Below are 25,230 nucleotides of genomic sequence, written 5' to 3'. Positions count from 1 at the left end.
CCTCTCACCCCCCCAAAAAAAGATGAGAAGAACTTCCATGTTGCAGAAACCTAATCAGGATGGGGCTTCAATGATCCTAATATAAGCACTATACAGATTCAATGCATTTCTGATAAAAATACCAATAATATTCCTCTTAGAAATAGAAAAAGCTATCATGAAATTCATCTGGAAAAATAAGAGACCCAGAATAGCTAAAGTAATCCTTAGCAGGAAGACTGAAGCAGGTGGCATCACTATACCAGACCTTAAACTATACTGTAGAGCAATAGTAACAAAAACAGCATGGTATTGGCACCAAAACAGACTGGTAGACCAGTGGTACAGACTAGAGGACACAGAGACTAACCCACAAAACTACAATTATCTTACATTAGACAGATGCCAAAAACACACATTGGAGAAAAGATAGGCTCTTCAACAGATGATGCTGGGAAAACTGGAAATCCATATACAACAAAATGAAATTAAACCCCTATCTCTCACCATGCACAAAACTCAACTCAAAATGGATCAAGGATTTAGGAATATAACCAGAGACTCTGTGTCTAATAAAAGAAAATGTAGGCCTTAATCTCCATCTTGTGGATTAGGCCCCAACTTCCTTAATAAGACTCCTGTGGCATAAGAATTAAAATCAAGAATCAATAAATGGGATGGACTCAAACTAAAGTTTCTTCTCAGCAAAAGAAACAATCTGTGAGGTGAATAGAGAGCCTACATCTTGGGAGCAAATCTTTACCCCTCACACATCAGATAGAGCACTAATCTCTAGGGTATATAAAGAACTCAAAAAGGTAAACAACAAAACAAATAACCCAATGAATAAATGGGTCAAGGACCTGAACAGACACTTTTCAGATGATGATATACAATCAGTCAATCAACAAATATATGAAAAAATGTTCATCATTGCTAGCAATTAGAGAAATGCAAATCAAAACCACTCTAAGATTTCATCTCACTCTAGTCAAAATGGCAGCTATTATGAAGACAAACAACAATAAGTGTTGGGGAGGATGTGGGGGAAAAGGTACACTCATACACTGCTGGTGGGACTGCAAATTGGTGCAGCCAATATGGAAAGCAGTAGGGAGATTTCTTGGAAAATTGGGACTGGAACCACCATTTGACTCAGCTCTCCCTCTCCTTGGTCTATACCCAAAGGACTTGAAAACAGCACATTACAGGGAAACAACCACATCAATGTTTATAGCAGCACAATTCACAATAGCTAAACTCTGGAACCAACCTAGGTAGCCTTCAATAGATGAATGGATAAAAAAAAAATGTGGCATATATACACAATGGAGTATTACTCAGCAATAAAAGAGAATACAATCATGGCATTTGCAGGTAAATGGATAGAATTAGAGAGGTTAATGCTAAGTGAAGTTAGCCATTCCCAAAAAACCAAATGCCCAATGTTTTCTTTGAGATAAGGAGGCTGATTCATAGTGGGATAGGGAGTGGGAGCCTGGGAGGAATAGACAACTGTAGATAGGGCAGAGGGGTTGGAGGGGAAGGGAGGGGACATGGGGTTGTTAATGATGGTGGAATGTGATGATCTTTATTATCCAAAGTATACATGTATGAAGATATGAAATTGATGTGAATATACTTTGTATATGATCAGAAAATATAAAAAAATAAAAAATAAATAAAACATTGGGGTTTCCTAAATTCAGGGCTCCTCAGCTGAGAAAAAAAAAATCCTAATATAAATGGATCCCAAAAGTAAAATGTTTTCTGTTCAGAGGTATTTGGATTTGGCTGGACTATGAAAACTTCAGAAAGTTATAACTGCCATCTAGGGAGCCCAGAGAACACAGACCTGAGTCAGGTGGGTATTGTGTGAATGGACTTTGCTATAAATACTGATGAAACCAATTTTTGAAAATTCAGAAATCTAAAATCAAACACTGTACGGAACTTGTGGAAATAATTTACCTGCCGAGCCTTGATAGTACAGAACTTTGAGCCTTGAATCTTATTAAAAGACCCAAAGACCTTGAAATGGCTTCACCTCATGACCAAATCCTGGTTAGAAGAGGATATTCTTGAATGCATGCAGAATGAAATCCCACCCAAGCCAAGTGCAGTTGCACATGTCTGTAATCCCAGAGGCTCAGTAGGCAGAGGCAGGAGGATTGCAGGCTCAAGGCTGGCCTTAGTAACTTAGTGAGACCCTGTCTTAAAAAATAAAAAGGTCTGGGGATGTGGCTCAGTACTAACGTGTCCCTGGATTCAATCCCCAGTACTCTCCCCTCTCAGAAGCACAAAACAAAAAACTCCCACCCAATGACAGCATCACTTTAAAGTAACAGAGTCATCCCCTGAAACATATCTCTCACTCTCAATATGGCCCACATTCTTTCTTGGATGTGTATTCCTTGTGTAATCCCAAAGGTGTCTCTGTCTTGAGATTGCCACTGTTCTTTCTTGGATATGTATCTGCTTCCCTAAATAAACCTCTGTGTTTCTGGAAGAAAAAAAAAGGTAACAGAGTCATGTCTAGACTAGGAAAAAGTAGCTTTTAAGGGTTGTTCTTGGGAAATGTGCACATTTAAATAGTTAGAGATTTCTTGAATTGAAAAAGTATTGTACTTAGAAAGAATTAGATGCTAAAGAACACGTTAACAATTCCTGAAAATAATAGAAAAAAGTATGTAATTATGGACTTCACAAAGAAGCACTGGGGCTGGAGTTGTGGCTCAGTTGTAGAGCGCTTGCCTCACATGCATGAGGCTCAGGGTTCGATCCTCAGCATCACATAAAAAGAAAGAAATAAAAATAAAGCTATTGGGTCCACCTATCACTAAGAAAATTAAAAAAAATAAAAAAAGCACTGGGCTAATTTCGCAGTACAATTGGGACCTAATCAAAATCCCATGGAAGAGGACTGGGGTTGTGGCTCAGCAGTGGAGTGCTTACCTTGCACGTGCGAGGCCCTGGGTTCGAGCCTCAGCACCACATAAAAATAAATAAACAAAGGTATTGTGTCCATCTACATTTAAAAACAAAACAAAACAAAAAACCCTGTGGAGGAGCTTCTAGAGCAAATGAAGCAAAAGTATATGTATTCAAGATTTCCTGGAGAAACAGTAGTTTGAGGGAATACTTATCATCAACCCAATGAAGATTGTCCTACTGTAGTTCAACACTCAAAGAAATCTTTTATCCCCAATGTCTACTGAACTGAATGCCAAAAGAAGTTTCAGGAAATGTGGAGGAAGTGAGCTATCATCCAGAAAACTATGTTTTTATTTTCCAAGAAGATGAAATTTCAAGGAGAGCCAAAGAGGCCATCCTTGAAAAGATACCACATGTTCTATCAGGATTTATGTTTAAGAAGGGAGCTGCAACAGGAATTGCATGGTAGAGATGGGCAGCTCTTCTCCCAGGACCCATAAGAATAATGTAAGAGCCAGGCTGAGGAGCTGTGGAAACAGTACATACAGGTTGGACATGGATCTCTGGCTTGAGAATTGTTTGCCTAAGGAGTATGCTGCATGTGAAGAGGCAGGGCCAAGTTCAGATGTACAGTCCTTATCAGCCAGGAGTATGCAAGAAAAGATTGGAGAGGAGGTGTGGCTCCAGGGCCCAGGGACACATTTGTCAGACTGTTTAGGTCAACTGTCATCCTTTACCATGACCAGAGGAGAATAAGAAGGAGGTGGGGAGGAGGATGATGGGAGCAACTCCTTAGACTGCAGCATTGAATAATGATGAAGACTGAGTCTGAGGGCAGTGGCTCTAGCTTATCTTCCTTAGAACACCCCTTTCTTGGACTCCATCTGAGCTTGGTTCACACCCTACAAGGTTTGGACAAAGAACTTCCCAGCAAGTCCAGGGCATCCATATCAAAGGCAGGGAACTTGATGTCCCTCCCCATTTTTATTTTCTTGCTTTTTTTCTTTACCTCTTTCCCCTTCTTCCTCTTGATACAAATAAGAGGTTGGGAAGAATTTGTAGCAGTACTTTATATATCAGATCCATAAGCCTGAGAGCAAGGGCCCTCTTAAGATAATGTAAGCATTAGCCAGTATCTTCCCCTAATACTATCTTCAGAGGAACTCCCTGCAATGAAGTCTTGAAATATATAATAAAATGATTAGGTTGTGGGAGCTCAGAGGACTGGACTGAATATTCCTGATATAAAAAATTTTGCTCTAATTTTCTTCCTGTATGTGACTCACACCCCAAACCCCTTCTCTCTGAAACTGTCCCTTAGGACTTTTACACTAAATTTAGTCTGAGGAGTATTTCTTTTTCTTTTCTTTTCTCTCTTTCTTTCTTTTTTTTTTTTTTTTTTTTTTTTGGTAACAGCAATTGAACCCAGGAGCTCTTAACCACTGAGCTATATCCCCAGCCTTTTTTGTATTTTATTTGGAGACAGCATCTCACTAAGTTGCTTAGGGTCTCAATAAGGTGCTGAGGCTAGTCTTGAACTTGCAATCCTACTGCCTCAGCCTCTTGAATTACCACCTCTTGAATTGCATGGTAGACATGGGCAGCTCTTCTCCCAGGACCCATAAGAATAATATAAGAGCTTGAATCTCTGAGGAATATTTGATGGAAGGTAGGGTAGATGCCCTAAGAAAAAATTCAGACTCAGGTATTTCTTTCCCTACTACCTGAAATAAAGAGTTGAACATTCTGAGGGTGGGTAGCAAAAAAAATAAAAAAATAAAAAAAAATATATATATATGCATATTTAACTCTTTGGACTCAATGAAACTGTTTTTACTAATTTAAAAAATAGAAATTAAAAAGTTAAAACATGTTTCTAGTTAAAAACATCCAATTTATTTGAACGAGCTCTTCCTTAGGATCAGTGTATCATGATTCTGGGAACTGCTTTACCAAGTGATGTCCGAATTTATTCTGGGCAGAATCTTCCAATCCTTTCAGCTGTTCCAGGTGAGTGAATGTCACCTTTAGTATTCAGGATAGGAACATACATAGAAACATATAGATGAGTACACTATTCTGACATTATCAGGTCTGACTTGTATTTATACACCAGTATCACAGTACTTTAATACTTTTGTTTTGCTGGTATTTTAAAAAATCTACCAGAGGGGCTGGGGATGTGGCTCAAGCGGTAGCGCGCTCGCCTGGCGTGCATGCGGCCTGGGTTCGATCCTCAGCACCACATACCAACAAAGATGTTGTGTCTGCCGAGAACTAAAAAATAAATATTAAAAATTCTCTCTCTCTCTCTCTCTCTCTCTCTCTCTCTCTCTCTCTCTCCTCTCTCTCCTCTCTCTCTCTCTTTAAAAAAAAAAATCTACCAGAGATCAGTACATTCTTACAATTTCCCTCTCAATATTTCTGTTTTCATATTTTATTCTCATGAATATTAGCATCATAATAGTTAACATCATTTTTATACAAAATCTATTGAGGTTTGAGTATTTTTCCTAAGTATCTTAGTGAATTTTTAGTTATAAGTATTTTTTTTAGGTAAACAATCACTTCCAGGAAATAATGGCATTATTTGTTATACTTCTAATATCTGTTTCTAAATGTGTTGGATGGAATATCCAGAATGATGTTAAATAGTAATAGCAGTGATATGTTTTTAATTTCCTTCTGACTTTCAACTTAAGGCTTATAGGATTTGTAACCATGAAAATTATGCTGACTTACATATTTAAAATAAATTATGTCATTAAGAAAAAAGTTTTTTTTCTAAATGTACTCATACTTTTTTGATTTCTAAAATATAACACCTAGCTAACATTTCTACTCTGAAGAAGAGAACCCTAGTTTCATGTATGTAGTTATGGCAGAATGAAAAAAAATGTTTTGAAATTAAGATTTGAGGGCCATTAAGAGAGACTTGCAGCTTTGCTAGGAAGACTTTCATTCTAGATTGCAGGGGGCCAGCCCCGGCGGGGTCCAGGGAGTCCCGAAGGAGGAGTGGCGTCGGCGAAATGATGAGATAGGAGTCGTTCCCTTTGAGCAATCTTCAGAGAGAGAGCTAAAGCTGCTTTCTCTGGGTCCCCTTTTTATTACAATTTTTCTCATCATTATAGATTCACAATACGTCATTGATTATATAACTTAAAACTTTGCCAAGACATGACATTTCCTTAACCATGATTGAGAGCACACCGATCTACATTCTTGCAGGATATGACCCCCAGCCATACAATCATCAAAGTACAGAATCATCAATAAAACATGTCACCAATTTAGATCCTTCAGATTTTCCCAAGATTTACTATTTTTCCCAAGATATGTTATTTCCTTATTAACTAATGTCAAACTACGTATCCAGACTCTAAGTTTCTTAATTAATCATTAACCTAAAGTACACCTGCACTTTATTTTTAATCTAAAATTCCCATCTAAAAAAGTCCCTTTAAATCTTATATTTAAAATGTCCTAAAGTTTATGAATCATCCTTAAAGCATATCAGAAACCTATATAACTAAAGACTTAATAATTTCTAAACTTAGGAATCTAAATAAAATAATATTTTTAACATTATTCTAAAACTGTGTCTTATAAAACTATTTTAATTAATTCCTAAATTTATTCTCATAAAACTGGTTGAGCTGCTTTCTCAGAGAGTTTCTTTTGTTTCTCAGTCAAGGTAAACTAGTTCTCAAAGAATTTGTTTCTCAGTCAAGGTACACTAGTTCTCAAAGAGTTTGTTTCTCAGTCAAGGTGCACTAGTTCTCATAGAGTTTGTTTTTCAGAGAATGATTGTTGTCTGTTATTAGGTTTGTCCACAATGTACTAAGATAGAAGAATAGCCTTTTATTTTGTCCTTGATATCCTGAGGGGTGGGTAGCAGAACAGCTTCCAAGGCATGAACTACCTGTTCTGTTCTAGCCATCTGAAATTTAATTTATTTGGCATTTAACATACTCATGCCTCCTGTGAGAAACATAAGCATGAAAATGCAAAGTCCCAATTACATAAAAAAAGGGTCTCATGGTTTCGGTTACCCACCAACCAGCGTGGCTTTGCCAGCATTCATCCTCACTGTGACCCTGTCAAGACAGTGGGAGAGCGGCTTTGCCAACACTTTTTCTCACTGTGACCCTGTCAAGACAGTGAGTGGGGGATCGCCTTCACCACTAGATAATTTTGTACCAGAGTTAATAGTTCTTCCTAACTTGAAGACTCCAGACCCCAGCTTCTCTCTAATATAGTACTGTTTAACTTCTTCATTTTATTCAGGTTTCTGCCCATCCTAATGAAAACTCCTGGCTCTTTGGAACACAGCCTTACTCTAAATGTTGATGTTATACCAAGAATATGTTCATATACTTTCTAGTCTAACTTCTAACTGAAAGCCTAGAAAAACATGCAATTGGAGATTCCCTCAAATAACCTGTTTTTTTTTGTAACTTATTTGTACATGTTAAATGGTAGAAGAATCACTTTGGTAAGTCCCAAACTCCTTTGGGCCTTGATTTGTTTGTAAAATGAAAAGCTGATCCTCTGTATTGACCTATATGATTCTGAGCTGTAGCCTGTGAATCTTGGATAGGCTTATTATATGTGTGGGGATAGAAACATCTGTTGAAATTAACTTTTTTTGTGTAATAATAAGTTATATACTGTTTCATTATACAAAAATGTGAAAGTTTTTTACCTCTTGGAGAAAAGATGCAGGATGTGAAAATGTGGTTTTTAAGTTCATGTGGTTTTTAAAAGACAGATCTGGATTTCAGCCATTTACTAGATGTGTAACTAAGTGCAGGTTACTGTAAAAGCTAGCTCAGAGGAGTTATACAAAAAAATGGGACATATTGCCTCCATAAGTAAAGTGCCTAGTGCAGTGTATGTATCCTAGATATTAATAAATGCTCATTTCTTTTCTGTAGCACTAGACATGTGAAATGACTTTAGGAAAATTAAAAATTTAAAATATTAGAAAATATTTAAAATGGTTACTAAGAGACTAATAAATAGAAAAATGGGGAAGGACAATTGTTTGTATTATATAGGACAACAGTAATTTGTGTGAAAAACTTCTGTACTAATTATTAGTCATGTGTAGATTTGAGGAGTTTTATAAAGTTTTCTATTAGATTTAACATGATACTGAAATTCATTTCATGTTGAAAGATTCTATAGACTGTATTGTATTGAGAAAGAAATCTCTTAGAAAATCTTACAATTAGCTCCTAAATTAGGGATAATTTTATATGAGTTCATAATTTTAAGTATTTTTTTTTCCTATGTGAGTAATAGCACAAACACAGTTGATACTCCTATTTAGGTGACAAGATTCAGGAAAGAAAATAAAGTTGTGTAGCAGATAATCAGGTAATACCATTTAATTTTTTAAACAATTATAATTCCAAAGGCTATTTCAAACATGCAAATTTCATTATATATATGTGTGTATATGTTTCTGTTAATCTATAATTATTAGCCTATCCCTTTTTTTCCATTTCAGAATAAGTACAAAATAAATGACATTATTATTAGTGGATGTGATTTGTACTATTATTTTGTACTGTTTAGCTAGCTAAATGAATTATTTTCTATGTAATGTAATGCATTTATTCAAGAAAGGAGAGATACAGCAGACTAAAATTCCAAGGATATTTTTATAATAAAAAAAAATGCCAATTTCTTTTGGCCTAAATTTGAAAGTCTCATTTTATACTTGAATAACAAGGAAATTCACATTCAAGGCCAAAATAAAATGTTGTCTGTATTAACATACATTTAAAATTGCACATCATTTTAAGCTTACATATTCTAACCATTGTTATAGAATTATTTTATAGGAACATATTGAAGGTATAGTAATATTTATAATATTTATTGGACTTTTGGCTTAATTCTCTATAACCTCAAAATAGTATTGTGAAATGAAACAAGATTATTTTACTCTGATACAAACAAGAACTGAACCAAGTCTTTCTATATTTCTATATTTTGCTTCTTTAAAAATATGGAATGCTTCACAAATTTGCCCATTATTCTTGTGCAGGGGCCATGCAAATCTTCTCTGTATTGTTCCAGTTTTAGTATATGTGCTGCCGAAGGGAGTACTTTGTATGTTTCTAAAGAATTCACTTGTGATGAGCAAGTGTTCAATATCATATAATTAGGAAATCATTATATTATTAAAACTTGAATTTTTTCTTTCTCTGTATGTCAGTCTTCTGAATATATGTGTTTCAGGACACTTGCACTTAAATTATACATTCAGATGATATCATGGCTATAACATTAAAAACAAGAAGATCTTCAACTAAACAAATTTCCAAAATATTGTCATTGTGTGCTGAAGTTACTCTTTGAAGACTAAATGATCTATTATTTAAATAAGTTAATGATTAGGTCTTTATATGCAACTGAGGTTCTGTTTTTCTTCTAAACGTTCCTTTACTAATTTTTCCAAGGAGAAAAGATGCTCATCTGCATCTTCTGGTACAAGGCTTCTAACAGAATTGGCAAGCTCAAAAAGATACTCTGTATTTCTTCCACTTGGACCAGCTGCATTAAAAATTTGTTCAGCAATGTCTTCCAGAGGGGCAGGACCAAGATAATTAGGATTATCACATGTTCCAATGTATAACAGCACACTGAATGGTTTTGTTGTGGGATCTTTTGGATAAAAAATGACTGTTATGTTTCTGTAGCCTCCTTTCTCTCTGAAGTCAAGGTATGCTTTTACTTCTTCTTCTTTTCCTACTGGCAGTTTGTAAGCAACACCCCAAACACAACCCTGTTGGAAAATAAAAGAACACACTAGTTAGCATTTACAAGCCTAATCAAAATAGGTAAAAATGTGTTATATCTAAGAAAATATCTTGTATAGTAGGCAGAAGAAAATGTAGTTGTTTTGTCTTACTTAGAGTTCATTGAAGAGGTTATACTAAACAATAAAGGAAATCAGCATTTAAAAATCTGAATAAATAATTTCTTTGTATCATAGACACAACATATTTATCACTAAAAACTTTAAATCAGATTTTTTTTGATCAACTAATGGGACTGAAATGAAAATTTCATGTTTTCATTGGGTCATTAAGAAATTCTATAAAAACATTTGTTTTTTAAATACTGTTTGATTAGAAGTTATAGTTACCAGCTTAAAGCTGTTTTTATAGATGATTTTCCCTAGTGTAAATTAGGAAAGCATTTCCTAGTCTATACCATTATTGATCTGTTATTGGTCGCTGCTTTATTTTTGTATATCAAAGTCCTTTGCAAAATTTAATCTTTAATTCCACAATACAAAATTTTAGATCTGTATGCAAATAAAATGATTAAAAATATTTAAGAAACTGAGAACTATAATTTAAGAGTTCTGACACTTCAAACCTGTTAAAAACACAAGTCTTACTGATAAAATTAGGCAACACAGAAAGTGAGAATTCTTTACTTAGTTCTCTGCTGAAAATATTAGACTTCTAGCAAATGGAAGAGAGACTTCACAGTTATATTTGATTCTTAGTGGTAGTGTGGCTATCTGTGGGCTATCTATTAATGTCAAAGGGGACCACAAAATTCTCAAACTCTTAAAAAAAAAAACTTGCCAGAATGAAAAATGTTACATGTCATGTGGTTGGGCTTTGTTGTTACTTTGCATTCTGCATTCTAACTTTTCCTACTGCCTAATTTTCTACAAACATGAAAAACAAAGCCAAATAACTCACAACAAATACAGAGGAGTTCTAGACTTAGTATAGTTTCAATAGTCTGAAAACTATTCATAAAATTTAATTATTAGAACTAAAAAACATCTCAACATTTTTACAATTAAAGTCTATATAAAAAGAAATAATTATATCATACCCCAGGATCTTCAACGAGAGTCACAACTCTTCCAGGCTGTTTTGAGAAAGGTTAAAAAAAAAAATTTCTGAATGAAATAACCAAACATTAGTGACTTAATGTTGACATGGAATATTTTAACTATATTTACTCTAAGAAGCACTTTTTAAAAATGTGGGTGTTTTTTGTACTAGGGATTGAATCCGGTGTGCTTAACCACTGAGCCACATTTCCAGACTCCTTTTGAAATTTTTTATATAGTAACTGGGTCTTCACTATTTTGCTGAGACTGGCTTTGATCCTCTAGCCTCAGCCTCCTAAGCCTCTGGGATTATAGGTATTTGCCCCCACACTTTGCAAAACACATTCATTTTTTAAAGATAAAGTTTAGGGGCTGGGGATGTGGCTCAAGCGGTAGCGCGCTCGCCTGGCATGCGTGCGGCCCGGGTTCGATCCTCAGCACCACATACCAACAAAGATGTTGTGTCCGCCAAGAACTAAAAAATAAAAAAAAATAAAAAAAAAAAGATTTATTTAAAAAAAAAAAAAGATAAAGTTTAAAGTGAGCTAAGTAAGAGAGTCTACCTTTATTCTAAAGTAGAACAGCTTTCTAAAATATTTCCATCAATTTACATGTATTAGTTAAATTCATTTAAAATTAAAGAACAGCAATGATTAAGGCCTATCTAGAATGAAAGGCAAATAGAAGCAGCAATTATAAATAAAAATTCTGGTTTTCCCCTTGAGAAAAACAAGATTTTTAATAGTTTTAGTAAAGAAAAATATAGATAATTCAGGGCATTTGCCTATATGGAAGTATTTTTCAGACTTTGATCAGATCACTGAAGGATTTGATAGACACGTATTATTGATAGGCCACACCTAGGTCTGAAGCCTGGAGAATGTTCATTTGTAATCCACTTCCCATGTGATTCCAGTGAAATGGTTTTGGGTATATACTTTGAACTACTGCTAACAGGGTATATATACCATGAGGTATCAAGTGCAAGTAAATGAGTAATTTGCACCTGTGAGTTAAGAATTGCCTTTACCTTTCTATTTACGGCAGTAGGTGCTTCAAGGTAGGCATCTGTTTTATATTTCTAAATGAATTTTACATTGCCCTAGTGAGAAGTTAATATTAGAACTGGTCTGCCCAAGGCTTCCATTGTAGCTCAGTGATAGAGAACTTACCTAGCACGTGATGAGGCATTAAGTTTGATTCTCAGTACCACATAAAAATAAATAAATTAACAAAAAAAGAACTGATCTATCCATACAGTTGCTCTTATATGGGACAGTTAGACCACCTATGTTCTAGGCAATTTTATTTTTCCATGTTGGTTTTAACTCAGGTCAAGTTATACTCCATGTATGTCTAAATATACTGTCATGCTTATCTAAAAAGAAGAAGAAGAACAACAACAAAAAGCCATAGCTATTGAAAGGGATAAACAGCTAGTAGACTACAAGAAGCAACCCGAGGAGCTATGAAATTAAGAAATGATGGTATTTCAGAAAGATTTTTGTTTTAAAGTAAGCTCCCTGCGCTACCATGCTCCCTGTTTAGAGACAGCTCATAAAGTGGGTATTCAGGAGAAGCTTCATAAATAAGGTTTGTTGAGACAGTGAGCAAGACAGACAGACAGAGATACACACACACACACACACACACACACACACACACACACACGACACATCAGGGTTATTGTTGCTGCATTTTCTCTTAGTTTTTATCTCATCTACCAGGTCTAAAGTTTTCTATTATCCACTTCTTATCTTCCTCAGAATGACTAATGTTTTCCTGTGAAACTTTAGTGAGCTCGGGAGATGGATATTTCTAAAAGGCTGTGAAAACCTAAGAAAATTACTGTACCAGAATGAGCTGACGTAAGCTGGAGTAATAAAATTAGTTACTCTGAGGGAAAAAAAAAAAAGCTGGCTTTGTATCATTCCACTTGAAATTGAAATTATATATTATCAAGTCAAAACAAATTTTATTTGTTGTTCCATTTCAGTGGCTGAAAAAGTAATCTTTATTTATAAATTGAAAGCCTTAGAGAAAATCCCGACTTGGAATATTCCATCATTTAAGTCACAAAGGTGATTTAAACCAAAGTAAGCTTTTCCTTTAAAATTTCTTGAGAGCATTATAATTTACATAGTATTTGGGTTCACTGACAAAATAATACACGTAAGGAATTTGATTTCAATCCTTATTCCCCTCTTTTCCTTCTCTCCCTCCTCTCTTTTATTGATCTTCCTTTCACTCCTTTATTTATTTATTTTTGACTAGTATTTCTCCATATATATATATATATACAGGTATGTTGGTTTTTCTTTATGAAATTCTTACCTAGTGCCAAAGGTTATCTACTGACATGTTAACATTAGCAAGAAGGCTGAGTTGCAAGCCACAAGTTTCCCTACATGTATGCCTAATGACTGGCACACAGCCTAAATCATTCAGATATTTGTGTCATCTTTGTTCTGTTTGCTTCTTGTCTTTATCCATTTGTATAAAGAATTTGTAATCAAAGGACACATGGGATTTTGAATTATGATTTCTCATTTATTTGTATTTTCCTGTAAGTCTTGTACATTTTAATAGCTGTATAATATTTTGCAATAGATGAACTATAAATTAAAAATTATTGTGTTCTTGGAAGTTTAAATTTACTTGTTTTAAATTTACAATAATACAACAATGAGGATGCATATATTGGTGTGACTCATTAAGTACTGTCACATTACTTCTAATTATTTTCAAATTTACAGTGAAATTTTTGATTCTTATTTCCAAGAAATATACCTCTGGAATACAAATCAACATGCCAAATAAGTAGAGAATACTTGAGGGCGAAGATAATATATATCTATATCTATTAAATATACAGTAAGAATACTGACTCGTAGGTGGCTAGAAAGATAAAATTCTTGCCAAAAAACATAATGAATCATGATTTATGAATAAGGGCTTAGAGGCTAGAGTAGAACAGGCCAGGGGTTTGACTTTAGCAGAGGGTCCCTCATACATAGGAGATGATTCAGAAAGTTGACTAGAGAAGTTAGAGGCAGATTTGAAAAGTCAAAGAGCGAAGTTGAGGGCTAGGGATATAACTCAGGGGTAGGGTGCTTGCCCAATGTTTATGAGGTCCTATTTTTTTTTTTTTTTTTTTAAGTAGAGTTTAAATCAGGGACAATGGAAATAAGCCACTAATATTTGGGAGAAACAGGAAATAAGGAGCTACTAAGGCATTTGAGTAGGAGGTGGCTAGTATGTAACTTTTGTTTCCCTCCAGTCTGTTCTTTACTTGGGCCACAAATGACTTTCTGGCTTTGAATTTTTCAGGGCTGTTAAGTCTACAGGATATAATTAAAGTTCCTTAGCATGATTTAACCACAAACCTCATTTCTTCCCACTTGCCTCCTCAAGATGTACTGAATTATTTAAAACTCTGTAAATGTATTTGTCTAGTGTGTATGGAATGCCCTCTCCCTTCTGTTTACATGGTGTATCTGGCCACTCCCTCCATAAAGTTTTGGCTCAGTTCCTAGGCAAATTTAGAAGCTCCTTCTCAGAATACTCTAAATGCTTCTTTTATTCATTTCTTTTCCAAGTATTTTTGTTTGCACAAGTGTCTCCTACTTATGTAGATACTCAGTTGTAATTGTTGAAAGGAAGACATAGGGTAGCTGGGTAGCTGAAGTTTTGATTTGGATGGTGGTAGGTGGAACAAAAAACTATAAGAAGTCATTTTAAGGGGCTGGGGTTGTGGCTCAGCGGTAGAGTGCTCGCCTAGCACATGTGAGGCCCTGGGTTTGATCCTCAGCACCACATATAAATAAATAAAATGAAAGTATTGTGTCCAACTACAACTAAAAAATAAATATAAAAAATTGTTAAAAAAAAGAAGTCATTTTAAGGGTAAATATTTGTAATCTTGTGACTATTAGTGAATGATACAGACATGGACTACTGGCACTACTGATAAATTTACTTAAAAATCTTCTAAACCTTGAGCTCTTTGTTGCTAAGATAAATGTTATTGAGAAACAATATAAGTTTGTAAATTTACTTAAGTGTTTTTTTTGGAGGGCGGGCAATGAAACTGAAGAAAGGGCATGGAGGATGTGAAATGAGGGTCATCATGAGACATATCAAGGGTGTTTTCTTAGGGTAATGAGTGGTGTTTCTGATCCAAAAGAAAAGTTGGGGATTTAGTTGAATGTGCACAAGTTTGTCTCACCCATTAAAATTTAGGCTTTTTTTTTTTTTTTTTTTTGAGTTTGTGATACATTCTATTTGTAGGGAAAAGTATTTCCCATTTAAAGAAAATCCTTTGGTGAGAAACTGCCAGTTTTATTATATATAAATGAAATTATTAATTAAACTTAAAAATAAATTAATGTTTAATGAAGCTAAAAAGTAAAATTTAACAAAGCAAGTATGTTCAGTATTTTTCCAAAAGATGTCACCTTGTACTATGTATATGTATAAATTAATGATGCCTTTTTTGAGGACTAACTTACTAGGGTAGGTTGTTGTAAAAAAAAAAAAAAGAAAGTTTATGTCCTAAATAGTATCTAAATCATTCTAATTTGCTGGATATTTCTCTAGCCATTTGTATAACTGTCAAACAATTAACATTATATAAGGCCAGAAATACATTTTAATAAAAAATGTGAAGCAAATTATGTTATTTTGGGGGGCTGTCCTGGGGTTTGAACTCAGGCGCACCTTACCACTGAGCTACATCCCCATACCTTTTAATTTTTTGAAACAGGATCTCTCTAAATTGCTGAGGGCCTTGTTAAATTGCTGAGGCTGGCCTTGAACTTGTGTTCCTCTTGTGTCAGCCTCCCAAGTCTTGGGGATTATAGGTGTGCACTACCAAGCCCAGTCCTATCTAGTTTTTCAACAGAACACCAGGAAAATACTATAATTAGCAAGGATGAATTCTTTAAAAGAGGTAAAACTGTTAGCCAATGCAGTTTTCCCCTCTAACTTTCTATATTTCAGTACTTATTATTAGTATTTTCTAAGTACTGGGAATTGAATCCAGGAACACTTTTAATACTAAGCTACATCCTCATTCCTTTTATTTTTATTTTGAGACAGGGTCTCACCAAATCGCCCAGGCTGGCCTCCTGCAGCCTCCCAAATAGGTGTGTTTGGCTTATTTCAGTAAATTTAAATACAAAGAGATACTGGCTTATATAGTTACTTCAGGTGCATTGGGGCACTCTGGTAATCCAAAGGATTTAGGAGGCTGAGTCAGGAGAACTACAAGTTGAAGTCCAGCCCCAGCAATTCAGGGAGGCTCTAGGCAATTTAGCAAGACCCTGCCTCTAAGTAAGTAAGTAAGTAAATAAATAAAAGGGTTGGGGATGCAGCTCAGTGGTAAAGCACCCCTGGGTTCAGTCCCTAGTACCAAACCCCCCCCCCCCCAAAACCCAAAACATTACTAGACAGTTTTTTTATTGGGAGCGGGGGAGTAGGTAACTAGGGATTGAACTTGGGGCACTTGACCACTGAGCCACATCTCTAGCTACTGGGATTGCAGGGCTGGACAGTATACATATCTCTGTGTACTATGTAACAAACATATTTTGGTTGAGACCAGAGTAGTAAAATATGCTATTAAAACCACATACAGAACTGGGGTTGTAGCTTAGTGGTAGAGCGCTTTCCTAGCATGTGTGAAGCACCAGGTTAATAAATGAATCAATTAAATAAAGGTCCATCAACAACTAAAAACAAAACAAAACAAAAAAACCCACATAGATACATTTTTTTTTGTGGGGGGTGGTTACTGGGGACTGAACTCAGGGACACTAGACCAGAGCTATATCGCCAGCCCTATTTTGTATGTTAAGACAGGGTCTCACTGAGTTGCTTAGCATCTAGCTTTTTGTTGAGGCTGACTTAGAACTTGGGATTCTCCTTTCTTAGCCTCCCGCCACATAGATACATATTTAAAATTTATTCTTAAAATGAAAGCCCTGGCTAAGGCTTTCTTTTCAGAATGGCAATTTTAAGTGCTCATATAAAAACTGGAAACTCAAAGGACAATTTATTTAGCTTAGATTTTTTTTTAATGTCTTGAATACTGTTGTATAACATTCTTAAAAATACTTAGGTCATGTTTCTCTTGGCCTATAAATGCACTAAGCCACTGTCCTTCTTCAAATTTTTCTGTCCTTGTTCCAGTAGGCTAGTATAGTCTACCTTAGAGCCAAATTCTTATTTTATTTTTTGCAATACTAGTGTCTATTTTATTCTGCTGCCCTTCCTATCCCCCCTATTTGATTTTAATTCTGTGTCATACAAGCTACTTTAGAATCCTGATTTCTTCCCCTTTCCACACTGCAGTGTTTCTTTGGAATTAACCTTAAACACTTCCTCTGTCAGATTTCCAGTGTTAGATATCATGTTTTTAGGTCAATATTAATTTTTTTAAAACAGTAGTCAAGTTTCAATTCCCAGCACTGCCAAAATCACAGTAGCATCAGCAAACAAAAATATACTCCTTCAAAAGTTAGGAAGCTAACTAAGTAAGTGTCCAAATTATTGGAGTTACAGTTATCACAGATTTAGTTTTCTTCATGGATTAGTTTTGTAGCCCATATGCTGTGTAAATAAGCTGTTTCTAATTCTCTGAACACATTGAGTCGAATGTCTTTTTATGACTGACTGAAAAAAAATCAAAGAAATTTTATTTTATATTTATTATTTATGGGAACTATCACGAAATAAACTTAAATAATGCTGCTTTAGCCCTGCTACTAATATAACAAACAGGGGACTTCATTTAATTTCGGGGTTCCTGACATCTAAAATGATCAATAACTTGATACAGTTGTGGAAACCAGTTCTGTAATGTTAGGTGTTACAAAAAAGAGTTGCAAAGATATTAAAAGAAAAACTTAGAAATTACACGCACATTTAAACTCAAACCAGTGAAAGTCTGGCAAAATGCAGACATGTCAACAAACTTATTGCGAAAAAGCTGAATTTGCAAGTTGATTTTACTATTTCATCTCCATGGTGACATGAAATTTCATTTTCTTGCCACTGCTTTTGTTTTTTTGGCAGAGGCTGCCAAGAAATGGAACCCTCTTGCCCGGCATATCAGGCTAGTGAAAGCTTATGTGCTTGTGCTCATGCTTTTTGTTTCAAGAAACAAACCGGCTTCAAAGGAGTGTTCTGGTTTGGAAGAGAAGAAGGGGGCAGGTGGCCAAGGAAGATGCATAGATACAGCAGTTTTACCCCTGACCCACGAGTTCGGCCCTCGGAAAGCTTTTGGATGTGGGTCCCATACAGACCTGCCTGGAGTTGGGGAGCGGTGGTCTGGGGGCTTTGTGGGAACTGACTGGCTTCTCACCTTGCCGGGGACCCCGCGGTGGTCAGTGCTGCCCTGCCAGAAGCGCCTGCTGTAGTTTGTGATGTATCCGACCAGCTTATCCTGATAGGGGAAGTCCACCTTCCAGATCAGGGACCCATAACCAAAAACCCACATCTTGCGGTGGCTCCTGGTGGTGGTAGGGCCGGCAGCGGGAGCGGCAGCGGCCGCGGCCGCCGACCCTCAGCTGCGGTCTTGGCCGCCGCCTGGGACTGCAGCCTACTAGAGGCAAGTAACCGGCTACACGGGGCGCAGGCGCAGTGGCTGCGTTGCAGCTTAGGGTGCAAAGCATACTGGGTTTGTAGTCCGTGGAACGTTTCCTGATTCCGTTTTAGGTGGCATTATTTTTTTCCCTGACTCTAGGGATCAGGAATCATTGGTCTTCTGTATATTAAACAATGGATTCTTCCGCAGCCTTTGTAAATCTCCATATTCTTCCTCTAGTGCGCCTGTGCAGAGGACTACAATACCCACAATTCCTTTCGGAGACCCATGGCTCTGAAGTTGGAACTGTGTGTTTTTCGAGTCCGGGAGGGAAGAAGAGAAAGGGCAGGCGTGGTCAAAGCTTGTCGAGCTTGTCCAGATAGGAGGACGTGTACCTGCCCAGAGTCAACACATAGAAAGGCATGCTTTCGTGCTTTGAAAATTGATTCTGCCCATATAACAGCAGCCAGAGTCGCTAAAGCCAGAAATGTAATCCATATTTGACTTTATAAATCTGTAAAAAAGTCTGCCCTTTTGCCTTTTAAATGAAAGCAAAAAATTTACAGATGCTTTACACCTGTGAAAAAGCAATGATTTTTTTCCATGCAAGTTGTTTACATATTTAAATTTTACACGAAAGATAACCTTTATCTTTTTAGTCTTTCCTGTAGCAAAATGTGGGCTATTTATGCTCTTTTCTGGGGAGAAATTTTATAGCTTTTATGAGTTTCTTGAAGGGGTTAAGGATACTAAAAAATGTTAAATCTGGTGGTTAGAGTTATGCTTCCAAAATATTTTTTTAGGAAGAACACTTTGAACTATCATAGAAACCTTACCAAATGATTGCTTTCTTCTTGAGGATTTCTAATTATTTCATTGTCTTTAGTTTTTAGTGTTTAATTAGAGAAGAATGCTGAAACACCCAGGTTCAGAAACTATTATTTGTGTTCTTAAGAAGTCAGTCAGAAGAAAAAGAGTAAGAAGTTTTCTTCGTATTTCTCCAAGTCGTGGTTTCATATTGCCTGGAATTTTTCTTTTCCCCATACTCTCCTCTTTTTTTTTTGAAAAAATACAAATATACAAAAAAAAAAAAAAAGAGAGAGAGAGAAAAACAAAGGCAGTGACTATCCAAATACTCTCCATGTAGTTTCTTTTCTTTTTTTTTTAGAGAGAGTGAGAGAGGCGAGCGCGCTACCGCTTGAGCCACATCCCCAGCCCTCTCCATGTAGTTTCAATAATTAACAGTTGACAAGTTTTCTATTTTTTTTTTGTTTATTCTTATTTATTTATTTGTGGTACTGGGGCTTGTACTTGGGGCCTTCTACCTCTGAGCTGTGTCCTCAATTCTTTTATTTTTTTTATTTTGAGACAGGCTTTCTCTTAAGTTAAACAGTCTGATATTGAATTCATGATCCTTCTACCTTAGCCTCCCAAGTTCCTGGGATTATAGGTGTGCACCACCACACCCTGCTTATATACTTTTCAAAAATTTAAAACATTTGAAGTAAGTTTTTACATTTTATTGCTAACTACTTCTAAATGCATTTTTTAAGAGTAAAGACTCATTTTCCTGATTCCCATAATGCCATTATCACACCTAAGAAAATTTATAATTAATGGCATCAAATACCAGTATAATATCTAACTTTCCTTAATTATCTCAAAAATATTTTGGGGGGAAGGGGTTCTTTTTTTTTTTTTCCCTCCAGAAATTCTGAATCCAGTTGAGGTTTTTATTTTTATTTTTTGAACAGTGCTGAGTATCTGACCCAGGACCTTTCACCACCTAGCTACACTCCCAACCTCAGTTGAGGTTTATATATTGCATTTGCTTGACTCTGTACTGTTACCCTGAATAAGGAGGTTTTGAAAAAGGAGGAAATATCTTGTAAATAGTTTACTAACATTTAGCTAGTTAGTATAGGAGTCGAAAGGAATGATCCTGCTGTTATAGCACATTTCTTTTGGCTTCTTCTTTCTTTTAGTAGCTAAAAAAATGCCATGTGTATGGGCTCACATCTGTAATTCCTGGAGGCTGAGGCAGGAGGATCACAAGTTCAAAGCCAGCCTCAGCAATTTAGTGAGGCCCTAAGCAACTTAGTGAAACCCTGTCTCAAAATAAAAAATAAAAAAATGGCTGGGGATGTGGCTCAGTGGTTAAGCATCCCTAGGTTCAATCTCTGGTACAATCAAACAAACAAAAAACAAACCTGAAAGAATTATCAAATTTTTATATATTTTAAAAAGATTATCATCTATTTTTTTAATCTGAAAAATATATTTTACAAAATTATTCGGGCTGGGGATGTGGCTCAAGCGTAGCGCGCTTGCCTGGCATGTGTGCGGCCCGGGTTCGAGCCTCAGCACCACATACAAACAAAGATGTTGTATCCGCCGAAAACTAAAAAAAAAAATACTAAAAAATTCTCTCTCTCCCTTTTTGAAAACAAACAAACAAACAAACAAACAAAACAAAAACAAAAACAATTATTTTATAACTGAAAGAAAAGCCAGTAAAATTTGGAAAGGGCACCATACTTATTTTTACTGAAATGTTGGAATTTTTTGTTTGTTTGTTTTTTTGTGATACTGGGGATTGAACTACTGAGAATGCCTGGCCCTTTTTATTTTGAAATATGGTCTCCTAAATTTTCCAGGTTGGCCTTCAACTTGAAATCCCCCTCTCAGCCTCCCAAGCTGATCCACTGAGATTACAGATGTGTGCCACCACACTTGACTCCAAATCTGTTTTTAGTGTTTTTTAAATTGTTGTTTGTGTGTGTCTTTATGTATGTGTGTTTTCTACATAAAAAAGTTTTCTTGTATTAAATGAACATTCTTACAAATCGCCATAAGTGTGTAATTTGTTCTTTTTTTTTTGTAAAAAATTTATTGTAATTGTCTTGGCTAGATGTTATTATCATAGTTTAAAAATATACCTTGTCTCAAGATCCTCCACAGTTAGCTTTAATAACGCATTTTGTCCCATGGTTCCAGATGTGGAACACCTATAAAAACTTAAGATAGGGCTGGGTTGTGGCTCATGTGGTAGAGTGCTCACCTAGCACGTGTGAGGTGTGGGTTCAATCCTCAACACCACATAAAATAAAGATATTGTGTCCACCTAAAACTAAAAATAAATACTAAAAAAAATTAATATAGAAAATTTAAAAAAGGGCCGGGATGTGACTCAGTGGTTAAGCACCCCTGGGTTCAATCCCTGGTACCAAAGAGAAAACAAAACAATAAACCACTTAAGATATATATAATTACATAATATATAATATAATATATAATATAATAATATATAATGATATAACAATATAATTATGATAACAATGAAAATTATTATTTTATTTATTCATATATATATATCTAGATTATGATTTCCCACTTATTTTTATGCACCTGTGTTAATTTTGTTGAAACATTCATAGAATTGAGAACTTGAGGCTTAATGGGATTTAAGCTACTTTAGTAATCTCATTTTCCTATTGTTCTTTTTTAACCTAATCCTTCCAAAGTGAATGAATCATTTCCTTATTCATTGTCCATTACTTACCCTTGCTTATTCATGTCCACATTTTTTGGTTTTACCTTTCCTTCTGCCTAGGAGTATTCTTTTGTCCATTGTCTTCATTTTCAAATCCTTCATATCCTTTAAGGCACAACTCCTGTTGCTACTGAGCTGAAGCAGATTCTGTTTTGATTTCTGTGGTTCTTTATCTGTATTTCTCTTATGATACTTTCCATTTTTATTCTTTCTTTTTTAAAAACAATTCTTTTTAAAAATTTATTTAAAAATTTAAGACAATTACTTATGGCCTCACTAAGTTGCTCAGGTTGATCTCAAACTTTTGATCCTTCTACCTCAGTTCCTGAGTCATTGGGATTAAAGGTACACATTTGCCACCATGCCTGGCTGTCCTTTCCACTTATTTTGGTACCAAGGATTGATCCTATGGGAGCTTAACCACTGAACCACATCCTAAGTCCTATTTATTTATTTATTTATTTTGAGACAGGGTCTCACTAAGTTGCTTAGGGTCTTGCAAAATTGCTGAGAATGGCTTTGAATTTAAGATCCTCCTGCCTTAGCCTCCTGAGCTGCTGGAATTACAGGTGTGTGCCACTGTGCCCTGCTCCACATTCTATCTTGAATCATATATATTTATCATTTCTACTAGGTTGTAAACAACTTGAGATAGAAATTATGTCACTGTCATCTTTATATACTTCTCAGGGCTGATCATCTAGTTGGTGCTTGATATATAACTGGTAGTTGTATAATTAGATGTTCAGTAATAAATGTCTTCACTTATTCCAGTAATAGATCAGTTAATACAATTAGAATAATCCATTGCTAATATTAGCTGTTTAGCCTGCTACAGAATCAACTTCTGCAGTTACAGCTTTGTATTTAAGGTGACCATGGGTTAGTTAAATTAGCTATAGGAAATGTTATGCACTTTCTTTTAACCTCTTTCCTAAAATCTTTTTTTTTCCTGTATAAATTATGTAGAACATGGTTCTTGAAAATTTTCACCTGTGTTGGGCTAGACATGTTGGCATTTCTTGACCTAAGATTATTAGAGACTATAAAGTGATATGGTGGCATAGGCCTATAATCCCTCAACATGGGAGGCTAAGATAGGAAGATCACAGGCTCGAGGCTAGCCTGGCAACTTAGACCCTGTCTCAAAATAAAATAAAAAGGGTTGGGGATGTAACTCAGTGGTAGAGTGCTTGCTTAGCTTAGCCTGTGCAAAGCCATAGTTCAGTACCTTTAAAGCTTTTTTTTTTTTTTCACATAAAAAAAAAGAAAAAATGTTATGGGATTTTTTTTAGAAGGACTACCCCTTAGGAAATAACTGTTTCTCTGAGAATCCTGAATTTAAGCCCAATCTGCTTCCTAGTGTCACTAAAAAATTATTGTTGTGAGAAAGTCATAAACTGAGCTGTGCTGAACTCTGGATGCAGGGGAACTTGAAGTGACCTTTGAAGGGAGATGATGATGAGGGCAATAATGTTTTAAAGAACTTTCTGTGCTAGTTTATGAAAGAAAGCTCAGTTTTTTTGTGGCTGTTCTTTGTTTTTTCAGTGTATTTAGTTAGTGGAACTATTTCATAGAGACTGAGAAACCTGAGTAGGACCAGAAGGGCAGGAAAACTAAAAGGACTGCTTTTCTTTGTTTTTCTCAATAAATGCCCTTCACTTTTATTTTTTAAGCTGTTTTAGGTTTAGCTGTTTCCTATAGAGGAATATGTATAGAAGTTGGGCATAGCTGGTAATTAAGTGGTCCTATCTGCCTAATAGAGCTTACATTTTGATAAGTAGAGTTATTTAGCTCTCTCAACAGCAGTGCTCCAAAGAGTACGTTTTGGTGGGATATGAATAGGAGCAGAAGCCTGCTGGAAAAAGCTACAGATACTTCTGGAGGAAGAAGAAAAGAACACTTAAAAGTTTCTTGGTATTTTAAATACTAACAGTTCAAGGAGTACTGATTTGAGAGACTCCTAATTTAGGCTTTAGCATGACAGTAGATTTCTCTGTGGTCATGTGAAAGGTACTAGACAGGTCTCCTGTGATCTGCTAATCTCTAAGAGTGCAGTGTTGTTTTATTGACCGTAGTATTTCTACCTTGTTTTGTAGATTGGTCAAAAGAATGGATTTTACAGAAGCTTACTCGGACACATGCTCTACAGTTGGACTTGCTGCCAGGGAAGGCAATGTTAAAATCTTAAGGAAACTGCTCAAAAAGGGTCGTAGCATTGATGTTGCTGATAACAGGGGCTGGATGCCAATTCATGAAGCAGCGTATCACAACTCTGTAGAATGTTTACGGATGTTAATTCATGCAGGTAAAGTATATTCAAGTTACGGAATACTGCTTCTACAGGCTGGATTAATAAAACACAAATGATGGCAATACAGGGTAGTATTTGTTTCCTTTTCTATAATTCTAAAATAACTGCTTATCAAGGTTGATAAGAATACCTATCTTGGATTATGTGAGCATAATGTTCCATCTAGACATCTGTAAATATTGTCCTTTATGTGGCAGTGCTTGTGCCTTGCTTACTTTTATGGACTATGCTAGGTGATATGGCAGAAATAGTCTTTTTTTTTTTTTCCCTTTGGTTTGGTACCAGGGATTGAACTCAGGGGCACTTAACCACCTACCCACATATCAGTCCTTTAAAAATTTTTTCTAATATATATGTTTTTAGAGACGGAGTCTCTAAAAAAATATTAATAACAAAGTTGCTTAGGCCCTTGCTAAGTTGCTGAGACTGAGTTTGAACTTGTGTTCCTCCTGCCTCAACTGCCCGAGTTCCTGGGATTACAGGCATATGCCACCATACCTGGTTTAGTCTGCTGTTTTAATTTAAGCATTTGGTAGTTACTAATCACATTTTTTTCCCCTTCTTTTCCGAACAAAAGGAGTGGTGCAGCTGAATTTGAGGTTGTTTTGTTTGAATTAGTCCTTTTTTTTCCCCTCCTTTTAAGAAACACTTTTAGTTCTTTAATTTTGGAAAACTTTCCCATTACTTGGGCTTTGTATTTGCAGAGGATATAGTAGGGCATGAATCATGCTCTGTCTTCATGGTACTTACATCCTTGTCAAGGGAGACAGATAATAAATACCTAACCACTTAAATGAGAATCTTTCAAAAGGTAAAAGTGCTGTGAAGAAAGTAAAATAGTAGTGGGATAGAGAGTAATGTTGTACTTATCTTTACAATGCTGCGTTTAGTAACTCCATTCTTGTAGCTTGGGACCATCTATGGTGGGATTCATTCAGATCAGAGAAGTCAGCTGGAGCTGCCCACTGGGTTTAAATGTTAAATAGCAC

The 25,230-nt window shown here is 35.6% G+C and overlaps 2 protein-coding genes and 1 non-coding gene across 6 annotated transcripts in view; 1 reads left to right on the top strand and 2 right to left on the bottom strand.

Annotated features, from left to right (window-relative positions):
• The window catches only part of Asb3 (ankyrin repeat and SOCS box containing 3), a 129,844-nt gene that overhangs the window by 10,660 nt on the left and 93,954 nt on the right, over positions 1-25,230 (top strand). For all 4 annotated transcript variants that reach the window (XM_026399879.2, XM_026399880.2, XM_026399883.2 and 1 more), the window contains one exon: positions 24,027-24,235. In XM_026399879.2, the coding sequence (XP_026255664.1) occupies positions 24,040-24,235 (196 nt within the window). In that variant the 5' untranslated portion in view covers positions 24,027-24,039. The remainder of the gene's footprint in view (positions 1-24,026; positions 24,236-25,230) is intronic.
• Positions 6,020-18,410, bottom strand: Chac2 (ChaC glutathione specific gamma-glutamylcyclotransferase 2). Its single transcript, XM_026399886.2, has 3 exons — positions 18,153-18,410; positions 10,786-10,821; positions 6,020-9,712 (listed from the first exon to the last, which is right to left on the bottom strand). The coding sequence occupies exons 1-3, from the start codon at positions 18,285-18,287 to the stop codon at positions 9,329-9,331; spliced, it is 555 nt and encodes a 184-aa protein (XP_026255671.1). The 5' UTR covers positions 18,288-18,410; the 3' UTR covers positions 6,020-9,328.
• LOC113190567 (U6 spliceosomal RNA) lies at positions 8,927-9,033 on the bottom strand. Its single transcript, XR_003301788.1, has one exon. It is a non-coding gene; the product is annotated as a U6 spliceosomal RNA (small nuclear RNA).

The sequence above is a fragment of the Urocitellus parryii genome, chromosome 12 (genome assembly GCF_045843805.1).
Source record: "Urocitellus parryii isolate mUroPar1 chromosome 12, mUroPar1.hap1, whole genome shotgun sequence".
NCBI lineage: Eukaryota > Metazoa > Chordata > Mammalia > Rodentia > Sciuridae > Urocitellus > Urocitellus parryii.
Note: the sequence above shows the minus strand (reverse complement) of the source record. Positions and strands in the feature narration are given on the sequence as shown.